The sequence below is a fragment of the Chamaea fasciata genome, unplaced genomic scaffold, assembly GCF_029207755.1.
Source record: "Chamaea fasciata isolate MVZ Bird 193981 ecotype frontalis unplaced genomic scaffold, bChaFas1.0.hap1 SCAF_9, whole genome shotgun sequence".
Taxonomy (NCBI): Eukaryota; Metazoa; Chordata; class Aves; order Passeriformes; family Sylviidae; genus Chamaea; species Chamaea fasciata.
In genome coordinates this window covers 28,614,060-28,636,566 of record NW_027094094.1, presented here as the reverse complement: position 1 = coordinate 28,636,566, position 22,507 = coordinate 28,614,060, and the positions used below count along the sequence as shown (strand labels likewise).

At 40.2% G+C, this 22,507-nt stretch overlaps 1 protein-coding gene across 4 annotated transcripts in view; it reads right to left on the bottom strand.

Moving 5' to 3' along the window:
- PHYHIPL (phytanoyl-CoA 2-hydroxylase interacting protein like) overlaps positions 1-22,507 on the bottom strand; it is a 55,300-nt gene that overhangs the window by 3,493 nt on the left and 29,300 nt on the right. For 2 of the 4 annotated variants that reach the window (XM_066191652.1, XM_066191651.1), the window contains exons 2-4: positions 7,336-7,532; positions 2,274-2,448; positions 1,226-1,343 (exon numbers count right to left, since the gene is read on the bottom strand). In XM_066191652.1, coding sequence (XP_066047749.1) covers positions 1,226-1,343; positions 2,274-2,448; positions 7,336-7,500 — 458 coding nt within the window. In that variant the 5' untranslated portion in view covers positions 7,501-7,532. Of the gene's footprint in view, positions 1-1,225; positions 1,344-2,273; positions 2,449-7,335; positions 7,533-15,382; positions 15,456-22,507 lie in introns of those variants that run through there. The other 2 variants (XM_066191653.1, XM_066191654.1) reach the window with 2 other exon arrangements.

The window sequence follows — 22,507 nt, the reverse complement described above, 5'->3', positions numbered from 1 at the left end:
ATACTAATGAACACAAAGGCAGATGTACTATGATTACATAGCTGAAAACAAAGCAACCTGGGAATCAGAAGGGCACAGGCATTTCCCTTCTGTGGTATGCAGCCCAGGATGGCAGCAGTGGTTTATGAGGGCCTCGAAGAGCCTCAACAACTGCAATTTATTCTCTACCTCCTCTGAGTTTTGCAGCTCTGTCCCTGTGTGCAATAAAACAATCCTTCCAAAACACAGATGGGGAAGAGCAAGCCCATGCTCTGCAATATTCAATACACTCTTGGAATGAATCAGATACTCATCAGATACAAAGTGGGAATGTTTCCAAGTGTGGTGGAGTCTGTTCTTTGAAGCTGGATTGCCTTGAGTTGTTTTAAAAACTTTCCATTCTAGGCAGGTACTAGTGTGACACACATAAAACTGAAATTATGTGGCCCACCGGGAGGCCCATCTCCCAGTGAATATTAAAGAAGCACAGTCAGTGCTGCAGCCTTTCAGCACACTGCTTACCTCTCATCCGTGTTCTTCTAACAGGAGAAGGTTACTCTGTGTGGCTGCTCCTGCTCACTCAGCACATGAGCTGTGACTCCTTCCATCAAAAAGTCTGCTTTTCTCTTGTACTGACACTTCAACCATGTGTGGAGAGCACGCTGGGTCTCCAATAGAACAGGGAACCTACCTCCAGCCATCCTAGTTTTTCATTCCAACTGAAGCATGGTGTCTTAACCTTGTCTAAACGTCATGCCCTCTTCCCTCCCCACATGGTCTATACATTAACATTCTGATTGCGGAGTCTGTATAACTGCACTTGGGCATGGAAATGGGATGGTTGTACGTGGAGAGCAAATATTTGAGATGGAACTCTTACATGCAGGCAAATGCCTATGCACACTGTTGTACACTCCTACTCTCAGTCATCTTGCTCTTAATTTCTCAGTACAATGAAAATATTTGGCTACTAAACTCTCCATTATGATTACAGATGCTTAAATCTAGCTGGAGGCCCTATGAGCACCTCAGTTTCTGTTTCAAAACACAGACTTTTATTGCGCAGTGGAAGTGCTGAGTTAAGCAGGGTGAAAGAAACGAGTTGTATTTGATTCTTTGCCTTCCTCTGAACGGGCTATAAAGCATACAGACATTCTGCTCTACTTTTAGCACAGCTGTCTCTATTTACTTATTTCCATTCCTCTTTTAATTTGCCAAAGGACTCTGTGTATGTTTAGTTTCTTACCTGATATAATCAAAGTATTCTTTGTGCTGATTCCGATAAAAAACAGACAGTTTAAGCATACGGCCTGCAATCACTTCAGCTTTTTCCAATAGCTGTGTTAGGTGAACTTTTGAATAATCTGGAAAGGAAAGACAAACTGCTAGTACAGTGGGCAAGAAAACCACAACACTCTCCAAAAGCCACAGACACATGCAGACTGAACACCGGGAACAGAGTCTTGGTGATATACAACACATCATGCCCCAGTTTTCAACAGTGGCAACAAGCAAATCAAATGGCAGGAGCGGGCATTTGTGATTCTCCCCACTCCTTCCTCATGAAGATTCTGCAAGCCTAGAGCAACTTTCACCTCAGCATTTCCTATTTTAGAGCCGGTTTCCCTGTGTTTGGGACTGCAGAGGAGCTCAGGACTGCCCTCTGGCTCCTATCAGTTGACAAACTTTGCTACAATATAAGTGTCTGTGAGCCAACAACTAATGACGGAACTAACACAGCTTGCTTAGGACCCAGCTTAAAGGCTCCCCAGCCAACATGGGGATTCACACTGTGCGTGCCTCAGTCTTCAGCTTTCACACAGGCATGCACAGTGACAGCAGGTCATGAACATCTGAAGGAAGCCTCATAAATCAAAGACAGGCCAAAGTGACTGTTGAAATGGGGTGTTGATGGTGCTGACACTCTGCAGCACGAAGAGAAGGCAGAGCAGCAGAATGTCTTAAGCTGTCAGGGAGCTGCCATTCTACCTTTTCCCCACAGGTGCTGGTAGCCAGTGACAGGCACACAGGTGGCCCTTTCCTAGCCTGGGAGAAGCACTGGTGCCCCTTTGGGACAGCTAAGCTACTGCACAAGCAAAGGGAGGTCCAGCTGCCTCTGCTTAACCTGCCAAATCTCGGCACACACAAAGCCTAAAGTTTAAATTCCAGTTTCCAAGGGTGACTCTTGAAGACTACCAGCACAGTCAGCACTGGCAGGTGACCAGCCCAGTCTGGCAGCAGAGGCAGCATTAATTGACTCCAGGCTGTGGAACAAGCTCCCTCAGCAGCGTTACCTGCGGTGCAGAACTCGATGATTTCACTCCACTCTGAGACGACGTAATCGCCATCGACCTGCTTGGAGGCCGTCTGCACTGCTACCGTGTACTCTGTCCTGGGGCTCAGGAACCAGTGCCCACGCACCGTCATGGGCAGAGGAACAGCCTTGGCCACCAGCTTGGTGGGTACATCCTGGCAGGAACAAAAGGACACAACCACACACAAGTCAGCAGTGAAACCAAACCAATCTGCCACTCTTTCCTTCACTGCCTTTGCCGTGTACTCCCCAACCCCTAGCTCTTCTCTGCAAACTCGAGTTACTTCCCACAGTTTGTTGGTGCAGCAAAGTGAGCAGTGGCAGAGGACAGTGGTGTAAGGCTTGTTCTAAGAGACATGGGGATAACTTGCATGTACGAATTAATTATTTGCTCCCAGTGACTGCAGAGTAATACCATTACATATAGCCCAAATATATAATTCAGACTAGGGCCATTTGCACTTCTGTATGCAAAACTGAGAACAAAGGTATCTTAATTTAAGAGCTTCTTGTCCTCTCACCAGTTTCTTTCAGCCAATATAATCAAACAAAATTCCTCCTGCTGTCAATCAGTCCAGCTACACTGCTGCTGCTATCTTCCAAACTAAATTTTAACAGAGAAAATAAAACACATTGCAGAGTAACTATGGCTGGTTCACCTATTCCAAAAATACCCTTCTGTACAGGAATGGCCAGAAGAAGCCAAACAGCTTGTGCCTATCCCTGAACCTTTTGCTTTCCCCTCTGCTGCCCCTTCAGATCCTCTGATTTGCTCTTCCAGTATATAGTAGCCCCAATGTGCAACCAAGAAAAATAGCTGCTTGTTGTAGTTAAAATACTAGATTTCTACAGCACCAAAGACTTTGGTACAGACCACCAAGGGACAGAAAAAATTGAAGGACAGGACAGTTTATGCTAGAACTGTGGGAGAAAGGACTCACAATGGAGGTAAATGGTTCTCTGCAGTGTACCTGAGGAGCTGTGATAGAATGAGAGATGTTTGTTGTTGAATATTCACCAGTAGTAACAGAATAGTAAGATGGCTGCCATGTGAAAAGTGGGCACTTTAAATGACATCCTTAGCACTTCACCTATAAATATTAGTCTACAATCATCTTTCTATAAATACTAGCATAGCAGTCCTTTAAGGAAAAAAGGAATAGAAGAGAGATATCTTCTGAAGATCCAAAGGACTTTTTTCCTTGTCTTTTATTATGGAAAAGGATTTTTCTCCTTTTGTTTTCCTATCAATAAAAGGTTTTCTTCAGTTTTTGTATTAAGAAACTGTAACATTAGCAGCTTGGGATATTACAAGAATTGATGTAATTGAGTGATAACCTAGGGTAAAATTTTGTTGTCATGACTTCTCTTTTCCCAATTCTCATTTGAATCAAATAACAGTTGGATGAAAACTTTATCTGAAAAGGAGACAGTCATGCAAGGTACAATTAATAATATATACACAAAAATTAAAAAGAAAAAAAATTAAAACCAAATGACATCTAAAGCTACCAGCCCAAAATGCATCCCAGTGGACTGAGTCTGCTGCTGCTAATGCAGTCAGCAGGTGCCACAGTTAACATTATTGGTCTTCTTGTCACCTCGTCTTGGATTATTGTAAGAACAGCTTTTACCTGGGTCAGATCTCTGTGCTCACACCCCAGTGAGCCTTTACCCCCACTCTTCTTCCCTTATAATTTTGTCGGTCTTCATGTAACATTAAAAGCCTTGTAGCCCTCAGGTGTCAAAGCTTTACCTTCCAGCTGTGCATCAGCAACCTCTTTCAACCATAGCAAAAAAGGGGGAGACTACAAAAAAAAAAAAAAAAAAAAAAAAGAAAAAAAAAAGAAAAAAAAAAAAGGTAAAAACAAAAAAATAAAGGGGGCAGACCACCACATTAAACAGAGGGGTTTATGTCTTGCACAGCTGGAGAGGAGGGACAGATGTGATGCTTCTCACAACTCTAATCTGCTGTTTTTTTTCTAAACAAACACCATATTTTTTTTAGAGGCCACAATACAGAGGAAATGTTCAAATGTTCACATTGATTTTCCTCTGGGGATTCTCCACTTCTCCCCTTCAGCTCCCTTCTGCTCAGCTCTCATTCCTGGCAGAGCCACCAAAGAAGTGCAAAGCAGGTACTATGCCAGCTCAAGGAGAGCCAGGATTCTGGAGTGGCAGATGGCTGCTCCACTACCAGCACCCACCAGACAACTCTAAAGGTACCTAGATGGCAATAATTTCTAAGAACAGCCTGGAAGCTTTGAATAACTAAGCAGCAAGGTGTATGAGTCACTCTACTTTTTGGGAAAAGAGGCAGCTTTCAGTCTTCAACTTCCTCCCATTTCATGTTACTGTTCCCTTCACCAGGTCATCTCATAGAACACATTGTGGGAAATCAGCACACTCAGATTCTAGTCCCATTTTTGATAAATATTTGAGTATTTTTCTTATTACATGGGAGTAATCATATTTCAATATTCTAAAAAAGAGAGGAGGTATGCAAAATGAACTGAAAAGAAGACAAAATCTTATTACAATTCTAGTCTTTGCACACCACTACCAATACAAACCTTCTCCTTCACAGAAATGATGACAATAGTCAAAAATAAAACTTTATACACCCTAAGTATGCTGAATATGTATTTACCAACAGGAGTATTGGAAGGATGAATCATTCACGGGTGGTCTCCCAGGTACACAAGAAAACAATCAGCTCCCTTCCCTGACGTACAGCATGGATCTATCAGGTTAAGTCTAAATCCCAAGTAACCCACAGCCATCTGAGCAAACTGATACTTAATGTTAACTCTGTACAAGTTAGAAAATGAGCTGGTCCTTTGCGTTATCACCTGTGAGAGAGAGGGGCACTTGTAGTGCTTTACCCTACCTGTAAGCAAAGTAAGGATGAATTCTCCTTTCACAGGCATCCTCAGGGTGCTGGATGACTCCTAGGAGTAAACCCCAAAGCTCTTTTTCTTATCTAGGCAGTAGGGCTCACTCTTCTCACTAAACAGCTCTGCCAGGAGAAAGGGCAGTGCTATCCTTCTCCTTTATGCAAAAGCTTTGTTAGGAAGTCAGTTCCCTGCTGTGAGGACCCAGCCCCGAGTGCTACAGCTGCTGGGCTATCAGCGCCTGCTGCTGAGCTTCAGCTGGGGAACTCCTACCGCTGACCTCAGAGGGAGGAAGGATGCTTGCCTTGAACCACACCTGGGTTACACATTTGGAATCTGACCACTTCAATTATCAACCAAAGTTCGTTCTAGAAGGTGTGCTAAAAATTCCTTTGTACTAGAGATGCATGAAAGTGAACACCCAAGTGCTCTGGCACAGAGTTGGAGTATTCAGTCTGTGCTTTACTATTGTCCACCCTCTCTGCTCTCTGGATCTCTGTCATGCAGGCTTGGGAATAAAACCTTCAAAAAATCACACACACAAAAAAGTTTTAACCAAGTCACTAACAAAACTAGTAGCAAACAATTTTTAGTTCATTCCAACAAGACATCCAAATTACTCATCATTTTAATTGATAGATTTCAGTCTCCCGTTCTTACAAAACCAATTACCTTTGTCCTTTGACTAAACACTACTGCACAGTAAAAGGCTAGGGGATTGCTGAGAAACACAAAATAAATCTAAGAGCTTATCTTAATTACACTACCAATATCCTTCTCCCCCTCTCCATTTTAAGTCTAGTCTCATCACTGTGATAAATATTCTGAAGTGTATGTGGTGTTTGTTCTATTAGGATGGCTCTCCTTTTCACAAAAAATAAATGTTCCAAGTATACATCAATTTGCACATGCATGAAAAAAACATGCAGAATAATAAAATAAATGAAATTAGAAAGAATCTATCCCACTTTAGAGAGCATATTTAGTCCTGCAGTGTAAAATGGGAATTTCGATTCAAAGGCTGTCAATCCAAAATTAGTAAGAGCAAGAAAAAAGCAGAAGTACCCTACTGTATTTGCTATTACAATTAAAAATGGGGTATAATACATGCCTATTATAACATTTGGTTTGGTAGTGCTTCTTCACACACTGTTCCTAGCAACTGCAACACCGTGGCCAAACATGTAAAATTCTCAATTTCAAGCAATAGTGATTTTCAGTGAATCACAAAATAAGTGATTTTTTCGTTACTCGTAACGCATATGTTACTTCCAACCAAAAAACAACAACAACAAAAAAGGTAAAATAAGAAAATTATACACCTGCCATTAACAGAAATCTCATGAAAAATACTCTCACAATAAAAAGCCTCAGAGAAATTGGTGAGAATATTTTCTGTTTATCCCACTGGCTTAGAAACCAACAGTTATTTAGGTGCTGAGATAATTACAGCCCTTACATTTGTTTGGATGGTTATTTGTGCCTTGGCAAACCTTATCTTTCAGATAATGCCAACATTATTTTTAAACTTGGAGAATGTTCTATCTCATTCCATGTTTCTCTGGACATCCCAGTATTTCTGCTGTTCTGAGGTCAAAGCAGAATTTGCTGGATTTGGTAAGTACAGATCCTGCAATGCCTTCAATATGTTCCTGCACCAGAGGCTCGAGGAAAGAGGCCAGATGAATATTCAGGTCACAGTGCTGAGTGCTGCAAACTAAAATTGCTGGAAGCCTTCCTGAAGTGCATTAGAATTTCTGGCTCTTCTGTAAAATGGTATGTGTTGCTCTCAGGAGTCTGTCACTGAACAAGGGCAGGCAGAGAATACACACATTTTGTAAATAATGATAAAGAACTAGTCAGGAATAAAAATGGCAGTCTTGCACTACATTGTAGAGGTTCCAAAAATGCTTTCAAATGAAACAGAAAAGGTGATGTGAACAAATGTATTTGTGTGTACATGCACATAGGCTGGAGAGAGAGAAGGTACTTTGAGTAAACCAAAATTCCATCAGATTTATCAAAACCCACCTTTGCTGGATATCCAATTCCTGTTTCCTATGACCTGGCTTTGAAAATTTAATAAAACACAGAGATTCATCTGTTTAAAATCAAGTATTTGTGCCTTGATTTTGAAATGAAAATTACCTTGTGTTTGAATTTGTTGGAATTCTTGTTTTCTTTCTTGTTGAGATCGATGAAGTAATGAGTAATGCGATCCTTGGATTTAGAATCCATGTCCCAAGAAATCTTGAAGGAATCACATGTGATGTTACTTATTTTGATGTTGTGTGGGACTGGAAGCTCCTCCATCTCTGCAATCCCACTATCTTGTGATTTATTCCCTGCACAGAAAATAAGCACGATTCGTTCAGTGAAGGACCCATTTGATCACTGTTTAGTGTGCTCCAGTACAAGCACATCCCTGAAGAGCCTTTCACAAAGGCTCAGAGGGGGTCCCTCAGGAGCCATTGGGGTACAGTTACTCAAGTCTGGATGTCAGTGATGGAAAGCATTGGAAAGGGATGAAATTCCTCAGGTGAATAAGCACTAATAATACGGTGCACAGAGTGGCAGGGTGCACAGAGTGGCTGGCATCACTGCTGTGAGTGTTTGCAGGCTGACAGGACAAAGCATCCGAAGCTATCAAGTGCTCCGAGGTTCAGTTAAGAAGCCAGCAATGCCCACAGTTAAAATAATGGCCCTATCCATATCTGTCAGCAACATAAACACAAGCAGAAATCATATTCATCCTTAAACCATTGTTCAAGCACGATGCACAGCCAATCTCTGCAAGGTTTAGAGATGGTGGATGTGTATGCACATATGTATACACATATTTAAAACAGAAACTCCTTTGAAATGAAACAATTTACACTTTGATGAGCCACAGTAAAAGGGACACACAAGCAAACTTCATTTTCTGCTCTTTATTATTTCTATTTTCCCAGCTGAGACTCTGCATTTTTCTTGGGAGGTTCTTTTCTAAGTACATATGGGAGATGAACAAATGACCACTGACCCCAAAAAGAATCACTGGTTCTAAATTTAGGTCTTCCCTTAGCTCCCAAGGCAAATTTAAAGTTCAGCATACTGTGAACACTAGAACTCAGAAATTTGAGGTGTTCTTTCACTTACATAAGACTCAAGTGAAAAGTGAACAAATAAAAAAACCCAAAAAAAACCCCCAGGAAGCAAAGAAAAAATAGTGGGTAAAAAAAGGAAAAAAAATCTTTACGATGTAAGAGAAGAAGTAAAGAAACAGAAAGAAAAAAATGAAAATTTAACATAGATAAGGACAGATAGAACCAAGAGAAAACAAAAAGCTAATGTCTCTATGAGAAATAGAGGAAAGCTCCCAAATTCTGGCCAGATGAGGAAGATAGGAAACTCATGCAGGGATGTGAGGCAATGCACGGTCAGAATTATTCATGGTCACATCTCAATATAGAAAAAGATAGTGTTTATACTTTTATCATAACTGGTAAAAATGATAAAAAAAACAAACTCAGAGGTGTTTGGGCAGTAATAAAAGTAAAACTTTTACTTGCAAAACATTAGGAACATTTCAGCCTCTCTACATACTCTGCCAAAGAATTATTCCAGCACTTCAATGCAGGAATATTAGTGTTGGTCTGATTGTTCAAAATTCTGCTCATAGATATGTGAAATTCAATCACAGAATCTGCAAAATTCATAGATCTCCAGCTAGTATTGTGAATAATGTATTTTTACTGATGACTTCAAGAACTAATAAAACTATTTTTTCTATTTTTGTTTTATTTTATGCATTTAGGTCCAAAAGGTTGTCTATTCCTCAAATAGTCTATTGCTTTTTTTTTTTTTTTTTCTTTTTCAACTAATACTGAAATCAGTTAGTGCACGGTCTTGCCCAAAATGCCCCCCCTATTTGTGCCATACACAATGACATTTTCAACAGCTGCACTGGCTGCAACAGACTCTGAAATATCAGTCATTAGTGAAAGCTTTCTCTTCATATGAAAGACGTGGTAAGTGCTTTTCCCAACATGACATTTCAGAAAGCCAGCAGGGAGGAAATGGCACTGCTTTCTTTTACAAGCAATTTGTCTTTGAGAGATGACTGAAAGCTCTGCCAGGTACACTGAAAAGGCTTCAATGATCGGCTCTTCCAAGAGCGAGGCTCTGTGTTTAAGTAGAAGATGGAGTGTGGCTGCTGAGGTTCTCAGGGCTGGAAAGCTGGTCAGACTGAGACCCCAGCACACTGAACACTCTAGAACATCCTGAACAGACATGCAGCCAGAAAATCCAAGCCATAAATCCACAATATCTTAATGTGCAAATTATTTGCCTAAAAATGCGCTTCTGTATTTCCATACCCAGGGCCCCCAAGCCGTGATACAAACAGCCAAGGTGGTTTAGGCCTCAGGACATGTGCGAAGCGGTAATGACCACCGACAAAAAGTAACAGAGAGAAGGAAACATTTTGCAGAACACCAATGGCAAAGAGCAGAAGTGCTACATTAAGTAAATGTCAACCAGAAACTGTTCAGGTAATTTTTAGGGTTAGGGTAGGGGTTAGGGTCAAAAGAGTCAAAGAGCCTACAGCTTCAGGAAAACTGGGACTGGAAAAGGCACACCAAGGCCATCCAGGCAGGGCCCCAACATTGCTGCTCCTACATCTTTGTGATCTGGAAAGCCATGGTGCTGCGGTTAGGGGTAGGGTAGTGGTTAGATAGAAAACTAGGTGATACAACACACATATTTGAGGGGAAGTGTAAAGACACAAAGAAAACTAAGCACACCTAACATGCCAAGCTCCTGAAGAACCTTCCCCTCTAACACTGGCCTTTTTCCCAGGACTGAAAGTTTGCTACAAGAAAAGAAAGCCCAGATTCAGCAGTGATTGTTCTGTTCACCCAAACCATGTCTGTCTGCACTCAAGCACCTCAAAGCCGCCCCTAGGTTGCTACAATTTTTTTATGGTGGGTGAGACATCCAGAAGCCACTGAATGAACAGGGAATATCCCACAGGCAGTGACTGGGAAGCAAGTCAGTGGAGCCGTGCTGAGGCCACTTCTGTGTCACCACAACATCCCTCTACAGTGATGTAATTCCACTCATCGGGGCTGCAGTCATGCAGAAGAGGGTGCACTGAGTGCTGGTCTCTGGGAATACACACAAGACATTAACCCCTGCAGTTACTTCTGTGAGGTGCCAGCTCCGTTAAAAGCTAGGAGTGTGATGAGGGAAACGTGACTCAGGTTCATGAGCCGGAAATAAGCAAGGTGAGAACTGTACTCACAAAGTACAAAATTAAAAGGTAATGCTAGATTCGTAATACATTCTGGGAAGATATCTGAAAATCAAAATATGTGTAGATGAGGATGAGAAGGAATTTCTGAGACCCTGAAAGATCAGGTTTATATATATATATATAAATACCAACAGCACATGTAATAAACCCACTAAAAGCCAAACAGAATTTTATAATATAAATCACTTTTTTTTTTTTTTTTTAAATCTCACCTTATTCAGATTTTAAAATGCATGCACTGGGAGAATCAGAATGTGGTTTTCTCAAGTTAACATTTTCAATACAATGAGATATTAGCTGTGGTATTTTCAAGTAGAAATGTTTGATGAGAGGGGATCAATGTCTTAAGAGCACACAGGTACCATGACATAAGAAATCCTCTTATTAGACATGGATGCTAACAATTGAGAAAAACTCATTTACAAACAGGAACACCCATAACCAGAACAGAGAAACCTTTACACTTTCTGAAATACAAAAGTTTCTACCTTTTCTTGTCTTGATAATTCAGCTAATAGGTTATATATCAGATCTACAAATGTAAAATGTTGTAATATCAGAAATCTGATGCAGACTGACAATATTTAAGTGCTGTAATTGAGTTTGAATTCTCCAATTTACTGAGACGGTATTTAATTTCTGCAAAAAAATCCAATAGAAGGAAGAAAACTTCATTCTGTATAACCATCAAAAATGACAGGGAAGTGCCAGAAAATTACATATTAACTGCTACTTTAAATTTAACTAAGCAAAAATGCAGTCTCATATTTTTCCCCTGTGCTCTGGAATGAACGGCTCCCTGTTCAACTGTTGGCTATATAGAATTGTTTTACAGACCCAGGACAATATGTCCCCACCAAGAAAATAATTAACCTGAATACCAACATTTCAGTGTTCACGGCAACACCTTGTTCAAGAGAGACAGTGAAATTACACAGAGCAAATACAAATGCAACAACATTCAAAAAATTATTAAATCAAAGCTGCTACTTGTTAGGCTAGAAGTGCCCTCCTCTAGGATAGCTATTCTATTTCAAAGCTCAGTTTTTTTATCCATAACCACAGAGGTAACGTTTAAGTTTTGTTTGTGCCTCTTTTCATGTGCCTCTTTGTGCCTATTTTCAAAAATATGAGTGAAGAGTCTCAGACTCTTAAGTATCTCTCTCTCTCCTCTCCTCTCCCCCAGAATCCTAGTAAACCACCTCCCAACAGAGATTTTTTATACTTATATAAGCATATTTAGGAATATTTTCTAAATAAGTATCCTTGTAAAACTAATTCCTAAATTAGATAAAGAGAGAATGCCTGACCCTAGAAATCCTGTTAGAGGGATAAACCCCTCTAAACCTTCTCCTCATTTCCTCCCCACTGTCTGATGCTACTGTTGTGCATTTTCTAGCACGAAATATGCACTGTGACCAATTTTTTTTTTTTTAGAAAAAGTTTCAAAAATGAAACATTACTTAACCATAACATGTATACCTAAGTGTTTTTGAAACGTGCATGTACATTCAGACTCTCTTATTACTTGGTTTTAACAGCTTATCTGTTTCCTGCTAATTTAGGACATTGACTTCAGCAGGAGTACTCCACACGCAAACCAAAGAGAACACAACTGGACTCTGCGAGTACAAATGTGCCTCCAGTACTGGCATCTTCTTCGGCTGAGAGTGCCCCACAAAGGGTGCCCACATAAACAAAGCCCTGAGCAATCTCAGGATCGCCTGCTTTCTGTGCTGAAAAAATTGTCTCAGCCCCTTACAAAGGATTTGATTCTTCCCCCTTCTCACACGGAGGATGAATGTACTCTACAAGTGGTGCCGTGATTGAGATCTGCAGCAGCCCAATCTCTCACTCCTGCCACTGCCAGCCAGAGATGTGCAGGCTCCCAGTTCCCAGGGAGCAGGTCCTGCTCTCTCCAAGCCCGGTTTCTCAGTGCCCGCAGTCCCCGGGGGCCCGAAGCCTCGCCCTGCAGGCTCTCCCGTTTCCCCCGGGCGGAGGCGCAGCACCCCAGCCGGGGCTCCGGGGCTGCACCACGAGCTCCGACACCGAGCCAGCCCAGACGGCTCGTTTGCCCTTGAACAAAAGCAGATGGGATTTCAGGGGCTTCGTTTCCTCAAACGTGGGTGTGCCACCAGTGGGACTACACAACGCACGTGTGGCAAACCCGACAGCCAGCAGCAGCACGCAGAGGTACCCTGGTAGATTTTGGATCGTGGTTGTGCTATCAGAACTGAAGGGCTTTGCTTTACAGCTCGTTCTCTCAGCAGGCACTGAATGCAACATTATGCTCAATAGGAAATTAGGTGCATCTTTTCAGAGAAGGTTACTATAATTAGTAAGCAGAAATTAAATAGTCACATTATAACATTTCTGTGGAATTTAGATTTTGGCAAAGATACTAGATTCTCAACAGTGGATTTGTTGGGCCATATGCATTCCATCTAAGTTAATAATAAACCCCAAATATTTCTTAAATATGACAGCAAAAACAGTAACAGGAAAAGAACCAACAATATTCACTCCTGTGATAAGACCATAGATATCTTGAATTACACCTGGAATAATTTTGATACAAAATATGCATCTGCTAATCCAAAAGCAAAGGCTACTCTCCAAAAGATTTTATGCCTATGACTTGCAATGATGTTTAGGTATAATTTTCATATGATGTACATGAAATATATATATGAATTTCCACACACACACACACACACACATATGTGTATACATATACATATACATATACATATACATACACATACACATACACATATACATATACATATATGAATTTTCCAGACTACTGTGGAAACCACTAATACTTTGACTACGCTAAGGAAGACAAAAATACTGACAAAAAACATCACCCTCGGGCAGTGAGTCTCCTCAGGCTCACTTTGCATCCAGTGAAGAGAGGCAGTTTCCTAGGTGGGATAACCTGAGTACCTACAGGTAGCTCTCACATTTAACTTTGCCCTGGAGGAATGTAATTCTCTTCAGAGACTAGAGTGGGAGGTCACAGAAACTACGAGCTAGCTGAAGTTACCCTTTATGATTACTTCTTAAATTAGATTGATCAATTCCACTGATTCTCATGATGCAACAGAAATTTGCAAGATTTCTGCCAGAGAAAAAATAAAAAACCAAGGGGATAAAAAGTACGTTTTACACCGTAGACAATTTGTGAACTCCTTAGCAAAGAAATCTACATGTCCCTGACTCAAATATCCTTTGGACTGATATTTTAAAAGGGATAAACTTTTCAAGAATAATTACTCTGTATTTCTGTGTCAAATACATCACTTATCCCCACAATATATTTTTCTGAAAGCACTGATAGGATCAAATATCTCAGGACCATTTAAGCTTGAATGTGGATTGATTTATAACTTGCTAACTGCAATTATAGATAAATTATTTAATAACTGTAATTTAATTAATTTTAAATTTATAGTGCATTTAATTGCATCATTAAACTAATTCCTCAAAATAATTGTTTCCTCTCTTGCTACTACCATACAGAAAATTCAGATATATCACTGTTGTTATCAGCCAAATGGTCTAAATCAGTACCAATTCTTTCTTTGACTTTTGACTTATCCTCACTTGAAACAAAAATTTAAGTAACAATTAGTAACATCTCCAGAAATAAATGATTTGGAAAAGTCTGATTGAAATCAATGGAATCTAAGCGGAGTTACTCAAGAACCTCTGAAAACATGATTGCAACAATGTACACAAATTTCACAAACCCAAAGCACAACACAAACCCCGACTGCAAATCAGATCAATGGCTAAATTGGCAAGACTGACCTTATTCTTTCACTAAGACTTATTTCTTATTTGATATCCTGACATCTTGGAAATATTTAATATTTATACCTTACTCATTCCAAACTAAACCACATTTCCACAATGTCGATAGCAGCCAAAGCCCCAGACTGAGTACTGAAATGGAAATAGATACAAGTCCCTGTTGATACAATTACCTTTTTAAAAGCACCCCTTAATCCTTACAGATACCTTTGAAGAACATTTGTAAGAAAACTGGGTGTCTCTGTGCCTTTATAAAGTACTTGGTGTCCCCCAAGGTTGGGCCATTATTATTGAATTTTTCTTCTTTTCTTTTTGCAATTTTCTTACAAGTAAGTTGAGGAGTGTTAGCACAGAAAAATGCTAAGCTAAACACACACAGCTTCACACAAAATTTAGTTTTTGCTGTGTTAAAAATAAATGGAGAAAAAATGAAAAAGGACTTCTATTTTCAGATGAAAATACGCAACCGAAAGGTTGTAAATAATCATGTAGATACATTTTTTCTTCACTAAGCACCAGGAAATCTGTAAGACTGAAAACCCACTTAGGCTAGAAGATTACACTGCCATGCAGGCTTCTCTCCCCTGTGTCTAAGATATGGAGATCTACTGAGATCCATTGACCCCACCATGCTCTAAGGACTGACCAATTCCCTGGGATCATCTTTTATGACCCATGGATACCAAAACCAAACAAACTGAATTGGCCAGATAAGCTGAGACTGAGTGCAAATGTCACCACCATCCATCAGCCTCTTGCTCCTCGTCCTGACCGCTGAGTGACTCCTGTAGGCAAAAATAATTTATAGCCGGTTCCCTCTAAATTCTCACGCTGCTTTTACTAAACACTTCATGTTTTCCTGTACCTTGCCATGTAAAGCTAAACAAGCTTCTCTGCAGCATTCTGTGAAATGAGAGTTGCAGTGTGGCAAAAATAGCTCCAGCGGCACTACAGCGCCTACTGGCCAACCATTGGTATTCGTGGCTCTGCCATCAGAGCCAGGCAAGGGCAATTCTGTCTTCTTGAAATCAAAAGGGACATTATGGCAGGCCACAAACACTAAGCCACCACAGTACTTACTCCTAATTAAGCATTCCCATTTTGTTCAGCACAGCAAGCTTGCAGTACATGGGTGGTAAGTGGCTCTTCTCAGCATGGGTTGGCTACAAGATACATTTGAAAAACAAATTTTAATTAAAATGTGCATTTCTCAGTTGCTGAAAGGGAAAGAAGGAACAAGGCTTTGTAAAAGGCTTTAAACCACCATCTTGCTTAATTTAAATGCCATTTAAAAATTAAAATGAACTTTACAGCCCTTACATATACTAGGATTTGAGTATAATGCATCCCTTCAGTTATACAGAATTCCAGACTTGGAAAGCAAGTATGCCAGAAACTACTATAAAATCTCTCCCAGACCAACCTACCACATCCACTTCATTCATTCAGCAGAAGTCTGTGTTATCAGGCCTTTATTATTATCTATCCAGTGTGAAATTCTGACCATATTTCAGGCTGCACTCGGGCCCATTTTGTGGTGTATTTTTGTAAGGGTGCTATCTCAGTGTTGTTCTGCTGAAAACTGGGAGAAAATTTTCCAGCAGACTCCCACCCTGTTGATTCCTAAAGGGGTAGATTTTGGAGCAGGAAGGGATACAGAGCTTCTAATGGCATGAAGTTTGTCTCTTCTGGTGAATAAAATGTGCAGCTGCATCTGAGACTGTGGAACTGCCTATGTCTCCAGGACTAACAACAAAGGAAAACAGATCTCATAGATGAAGGCACTGACTGTATGACCCCAGACAAGTTGCTTGGGGCCAGATTCCGATCCAAGTTACGCTGCTCTGGGTCACTGGCCTAATTGCTCCAGTGCTCTTCATCTCACAGTGTAATTGAGGCAAAGCATTGCCCTTAGTTTCCTACTGCTTTTAATATTAACTGTGTATTAGAGAAGTGAGTGGCCTTCCATGATTTGTGCTTCCACATGTCACTAAACAAGGGAGAGAGACAAATCCTTCCATTTTAGTTTATTACTATGAACCTCATTTATACCGGTTTACCTCATTCTTTGGCTGGCAACAACTTGTGCCATTTATTGCAGCTGCGTCTTCATCTAAACCAAAAATGTGTTCTCTACTTCAAGTTAAGTCATGTGAGCTCAAATCTAGCAAAATGAGGCAGCCTTGTATTCACATGAGCTTTAATGTGACCTGCCAGCTTGCCAGAAACTGCAAGTGCCTTGATCACACAAGGATTTTTTCATTTAAAATCCATTTCCTTTCAACAAAGGGAAGCCCAGACAGAAAGGCAAAACTCATCACTTGAAGGGCAGCAGTGAGAACTCAAGGCTGGGGAACACAGTTTTACTAAGCATTTTCCTTGGGAAAGTAGGGTGCCCAGCATGAGTGGGCTTTTGTAACTCTCTGGATACCCTGGCAGTCTGCAGCATGAATGAGCATTTCTTTACTTCAGCGCACTGGCAGTTGCTGTGTGCTTTTCACACACATCTCTTGTAAGGAACGGGATTTGGCTCTGGTTTGCACCAGTTTGTGCTTTTTAGGTGTGACTTGAAATGAATTACATATTCACAACAGTTCAGGAAATTCTACTTTGTAACTTGTACTGGTTTATTTTACATCTGAATTCCATGCACGTTTCAGAATTGTATGCCTGTTTCAGACTTTCTCTCAGGCCCTGACAAATAAAGGATATAGGGGTTTCGAGAGCCCTTTTTTCTTTGGCAGGAGTTGTTCTGCTTTGTTTCATTTTTAGCTGGTTTCTTAGGGAAACCAAACTTTGGATGCAGGTCTGCCACTGGTTGACTGTTCCTAACTTTTGAACCTCTGACAAGAGCAGAGAGCTCACAGATAACCGAGGTTGGTGCCAGCTTCTTTAAGGCAGGCAAGCATGCAGAAATGAGAGGATCCTGCTAAACACTCCTTATCAAGAGTAAGGCTACAATGAGGTAAAGCTTTTCACTGGTACTGGTATATAAAGATGACACAGTCATGAATATTGTAGTCAAAAGAAATCTTTCAGGGGAGTCTTCACCACACCGGAATTTCCCCCTCACTCAGACACGGTATAGAATACTGACCATGCATATTTATTAAAAGTCTCAGATGTAGCTCATCAGCTTCCTATCCTGATGGCATTTGTGACAGAACTCTCCTGTAGGTTATCTAATGAAAATTGTCCAACGAAGAGGAGAAAACTCAAAGCGAAGTTTTGATGTAATTAAGTTAAAAGAAACCTACAACAATTCTAAAAACATCAGATTCAAATCCATGATCCTCAATAATTCTCAAATTGCTTTTTAAAAAAAGCACAGCTCAGTTGGATACTTACAATCGTTCCCATTACAAATTTTTCTGTAGTCTTATTGTGCAAGCTATCAACAGCCATTGGACTGCAACAATGGCACCAATCATGATCATGACGACACAAAAATTGATTAGCTATAGAGGAATGGCGGCACAACCTTCTACAAATTCACAATGCCAAACAAGTCCCCTTGGGTATGGTGCTTAAAAAGAATTCATATTTAGATGAGTTTTTCATCCTTTGGATTTTGAGCATTTAAAAGCATCTCAAGGAATGCTTTCCAGTTCCCACTCCCTATGATATGAGCTAATCTAATATGCATACTGAGATACACTGAAGGATTTTATTTCCCTCTCTGGCTTCCATCTCCAGCACTGCATGCTTGCACTAGGGCTGACAGCCCCACCAGGCAGCCTAGGGGGCTCCCTGATGGTCTGCTCAAGGAAACAACACAGAAACCAGCTGAGCATTACAGAATATACAAAAACAGAAAAAGGAGCATCACTGTGTATGGAGATCATGGTTCTGTCTTCCCTGCACTTGTCCAGTTATGAGAAAGCAGAGTACGAGACATGCTCCTACCACACAAGTCATGCTGGGCAACCTGGCTACCTGATGGGTCACAAAACCAGAAATTAAACTCTCATGCTCTAGAAAGGCTGCTCTACTCAGATCCCTGGATATCAAGTATGATTTAAGAACTCCAAGCTACCTAAACAGTGACAAAATACAGAAGTACATATTCTTTGTGTCAGGGTCCCAAAGCATGGCACAGAGCTGTTCACAGACAGAGGAAACAAAGAATGGTACCCAGAGTTTCAGGTGCCTCCATCTATGGGGGAAAGCAAGCAACCTCTGCACATGGGCACAGGTCAGACAATCACAATAAATGGCATGAGAAGTCCTACTGCCCAAACCTGTCCTTTCATGAAGAATAAGGTGGCAGCTGTGCCGTCAGAGTGCAGGTAACACTGCCTAAAATTCCAGTATGTTCCACGCAAGAGGGCCAGAACTTCCATGTGATCTACTGGAATCAGTGAGCAGCCTGAGGGGGTTTTCAGTTCTGTGATTTGGGATATGTCTTGAAATGACACTGGAAGTGTAAAAGCTCGAAGTTCATCAGAAACATTAGTTCTCTGAAAGCCACATGCTTACTACCCAACATTTATATTGTTACCAGCATGAAGTCCATCATGAATGTGTAAGTGCATAGTATTTACCTCATGCCATCATACGGAAGATGGACCTTAGTAGCATTAAAAAATACAACTGCTGCGTGCTCTGTTTTTAATTTTATCTCTTCCTTTATATAAACTCACATATAATTTCCCTTTACATGAGTTGCATTAAAAAGAACAACACAGCATGAGTCACTCCACAGATACTTGTACACTAGCACTTACAGATGGCCAAGACTGAAAGAGCCTTTTAACATCTTTTAATTCTGCTTATTTTGAAGTCCAAATGTTTTCAACTATGAGTACACATAGAAGAGAACTGCAAAAAAATGCTCAGAATAATCTTTTAAAAATGTTATTTCTAACCAAAAGTTAAATGCAGATTATAAATACAGGTTAAATATATAAACATATACATAAATCTATCTTATAAAAAAGATAGATTAAATCCAGACAAACTGCAACGTATAGAGAAAAACTCCAAATGAGATGCCTATCTGTATGAAATAAGATAGAACACACACACCAAAGACTAGGAAAATACAGCACTTGTAAGATCTTAATCATGCCACATTATGAATGCAAATTGGTTTTTACACAAAGTCTTACTGAAGCCAATGGAACAGCTCAGGAATAAAATTTATGGGATGCTTCTGACCATTGCAAACTGGGGAATTCTCCTAACAAGAGTGCTTGGATATACAAAGCTTAATATGGCAATTCCGTCAACTGTGCTTCTCCTAGAGCTGCCAGCTGAGAATGACCTTCTCCAATATCAAAGAAATAAACTTCAGACTCCACACTTGGAACTAAGAGTGCAACCCTGATAACACTTTCCGTCACTCTGCAGGAATGAAAGAACAACACCAAACTAGTTTTAAGGCTTCCCATTCTTGGCAGCAGCTACACCTGTCAAGACTCAGACAAACACTTGTTAGGTTATGAAAACAGTACAGCTAATCATTGCTTTTGGAAACATCCATGCAAAACACCTTGTTCATTCAAGCAGAAATAAAACAAGAACACTCTGAGAACAATGAAACAAAACTGACTAATGATTCAACTACAAACACCACTGTGAAAGCTGATTCAGTTATGAACGCTACAATGAATTCTCACCAAATATTCTGTGCTGAAGGAAAAATTCCAAGGTCAAATAAAGAATACTCCAGTGCGGAACAAACTCTAGTGAGGAAATCACAGCAAGTGTGATCCTGGAGCAGAGTTTTCTTTAATTCCAACTGCCTAAACACTGTCTTTGTTCATACTTTTCTAGAGCAGAGACATATTTTATACACATATCCTGTACTGGCAGTGTTAGTACTATTTCTCCAGATGTGTTTACAAATCCTTTAAGAAAGTGGTCTGCAAGAAAAATGCTTAAAAGTTCTTAAAATTTAAAAAGTGAACAGAAGACATAGTTGAAGTCTGTGGGCTGTGTTCGGCCAGAATTAAATATAGCCTTCAGGTCACAAAAAGCATGAAAGGCCATGCATGCTGGCAGAACAGAAGATGTACCTCCTGTCCTGAGTGGCCTAAGAAAAACTCAGACTGGGAGGAATTTAAAGATTCAGTCGGGGTGGAAGATACCACCACTACTTCAGCAGCACAAAGAGGACTGAAAACTGCCTTATTCAGAAAAGGCAGAGCCTTCAAACCTGCCATTTAGAAGCCATGAACAATAAAAGATGAAGGAAATTGCAAGGAATGGGTTAAGGAGGAGATCTTTCCTAGGGGAAAAAAATGGAAAATTAACGAGGCAGAGAAGTCCCAGAAGGAAAAACCAAGGTCAGGATACAGGCTTCAGCAAGGCTTTGGAGACGACTGAATACAACAATGCCTGACCCATTCAAAAATCAATGATGAAATACTAGAGAAATCTAAGTAAGAATATGATAGAGTCTCTCCTCAACACACTTTAGATGACAGAAGGGATACTCTGTCTGTTCCAGAAGCTTTGGCTCTGGGACCAGGAACCTCACTGGAAAGCTGTTGGAAAGCCTGAATTGGCCTTCTGGGTCTACTCTGACCTACATCATACGGGCAGAATGGCAGGGTAGAGTGTGAATTTGGAAATGTGAGCTCAGAACACTTCTTACAAGAGATGGTAGAGCCACCAGATTAGTAGGCTGAGAAGAAAATTGCTAGTAAAATAGAAAAATCTAGTTTAAGATGAAAGATGAAAGAGACAAATTAGACAGCAATGGCATAACTCTTCTTCAATAAAAACAGCTTAGTCTTTGAGATTTGCAGAAGATAAATGAAATTTTTAGTGAGGGGTGGGCTTGGCTTCTTCTAGGGGACTGCTTCTCAGATGCTGGAGGGGTTACAATTCCTCTGCCCTAAATGACTCCTCCTGCCATTGTACTGACTGAGAACTACTGATCTGAACCAGGGCTGGCAGAGGTGAGGCTGACATATGGAAAAACAAATAAGGAGCTCACGTGTCCACTGGGCTACCATAGAGCCTGTGGCTGGTTCCAGGCTTTGTGTCTTTGTGAATGATCTGAAGAGAGATCACACTTTTGTGTTGCAGACAACAGTAAACAGAAGGAGCTGCAAGCACAAGATGGCTTAGAAGCATAGGCAGGAAATGCTACAAAGAATTCTGTTACAGAATAAATAAAAGAATGCATCTGGGGACTCTAATCTGAAACAAACACAAAGAAGAAGGAACATACACAGGAGACAATGATGATTAAAATGCTTTAAGTATAAAATTGACTAGAAATTAACTACAAAAGCTATATTATATGTTTGAATTTCAACCCAGCAAGACCAGACTGGGAAAGAACAGTGATTCTGCAGGTGAATCTAGCATAATTACACATCAAACATTTCAGTAGCTTTATAAAGGATTTCGTAGAGTTACAGTAAAAAATCATTGAATGAAAAGGGGCAGAAATAGAATGGCAGGCAAAATATAAATAGCTAATAATATAACAACTTGGTCATTGCTAGACAAAATAGCTAATAATCAATTATGCAGATTTGGGCATCAAAAAGCTCTAAAAGAAGATGAGAAGAAAGAAAGAAGGAAAATAACCCTTAAAATTCATGAATATAAAGGAAGAATTTGGATGACTACATTTCTTGACACCAGCATGTTGAATGCCCAGTTTCCAGCAAAGCCTTGCTACTTAGTGACACCATTATTTATGATATAAACCAAGACAGGATGAAATACTTGCTGAAGTGGAAGACATAGACAAATCATGAGTTTTCTTCTCTTCCACAGCTCTAAAGATCATTCATGAAGACTTGTTGCTCAGCTCCACTTAGTATTTTTCTGTTCTAACAATGAGGAATACGTGAAATCTTAGTCTCTGGTGAGAATGTAAAGCTAAAACAGTAACTAGTATTTTTCTTTGCAGCAAAAGAGCTTTTAAAGTGATGTACTAGGTTTTAACTCCTACCTGAAGCAGCGTTATCATGTCACAAAGTAAAAAAATCACAATGTTCAAGTTCAGCCAGGTTAGACATAATTTTATGGAAGAAATATATTTCTTAGTTGGCCATTCCACCACTCAAACCCTAGAAAAGTGATACGGTGTGTATTTTGAAGAGAGCGAATTATATATCCAAATTTGCAGCCGGGGAGAGGAACAAACCAACAACAAGCATAACTCTGAATTTTGTGTCCTATCGAAATATCACAAATACAAGAACTCTATTATGCTGGATACAGAAAATATGAACTGTG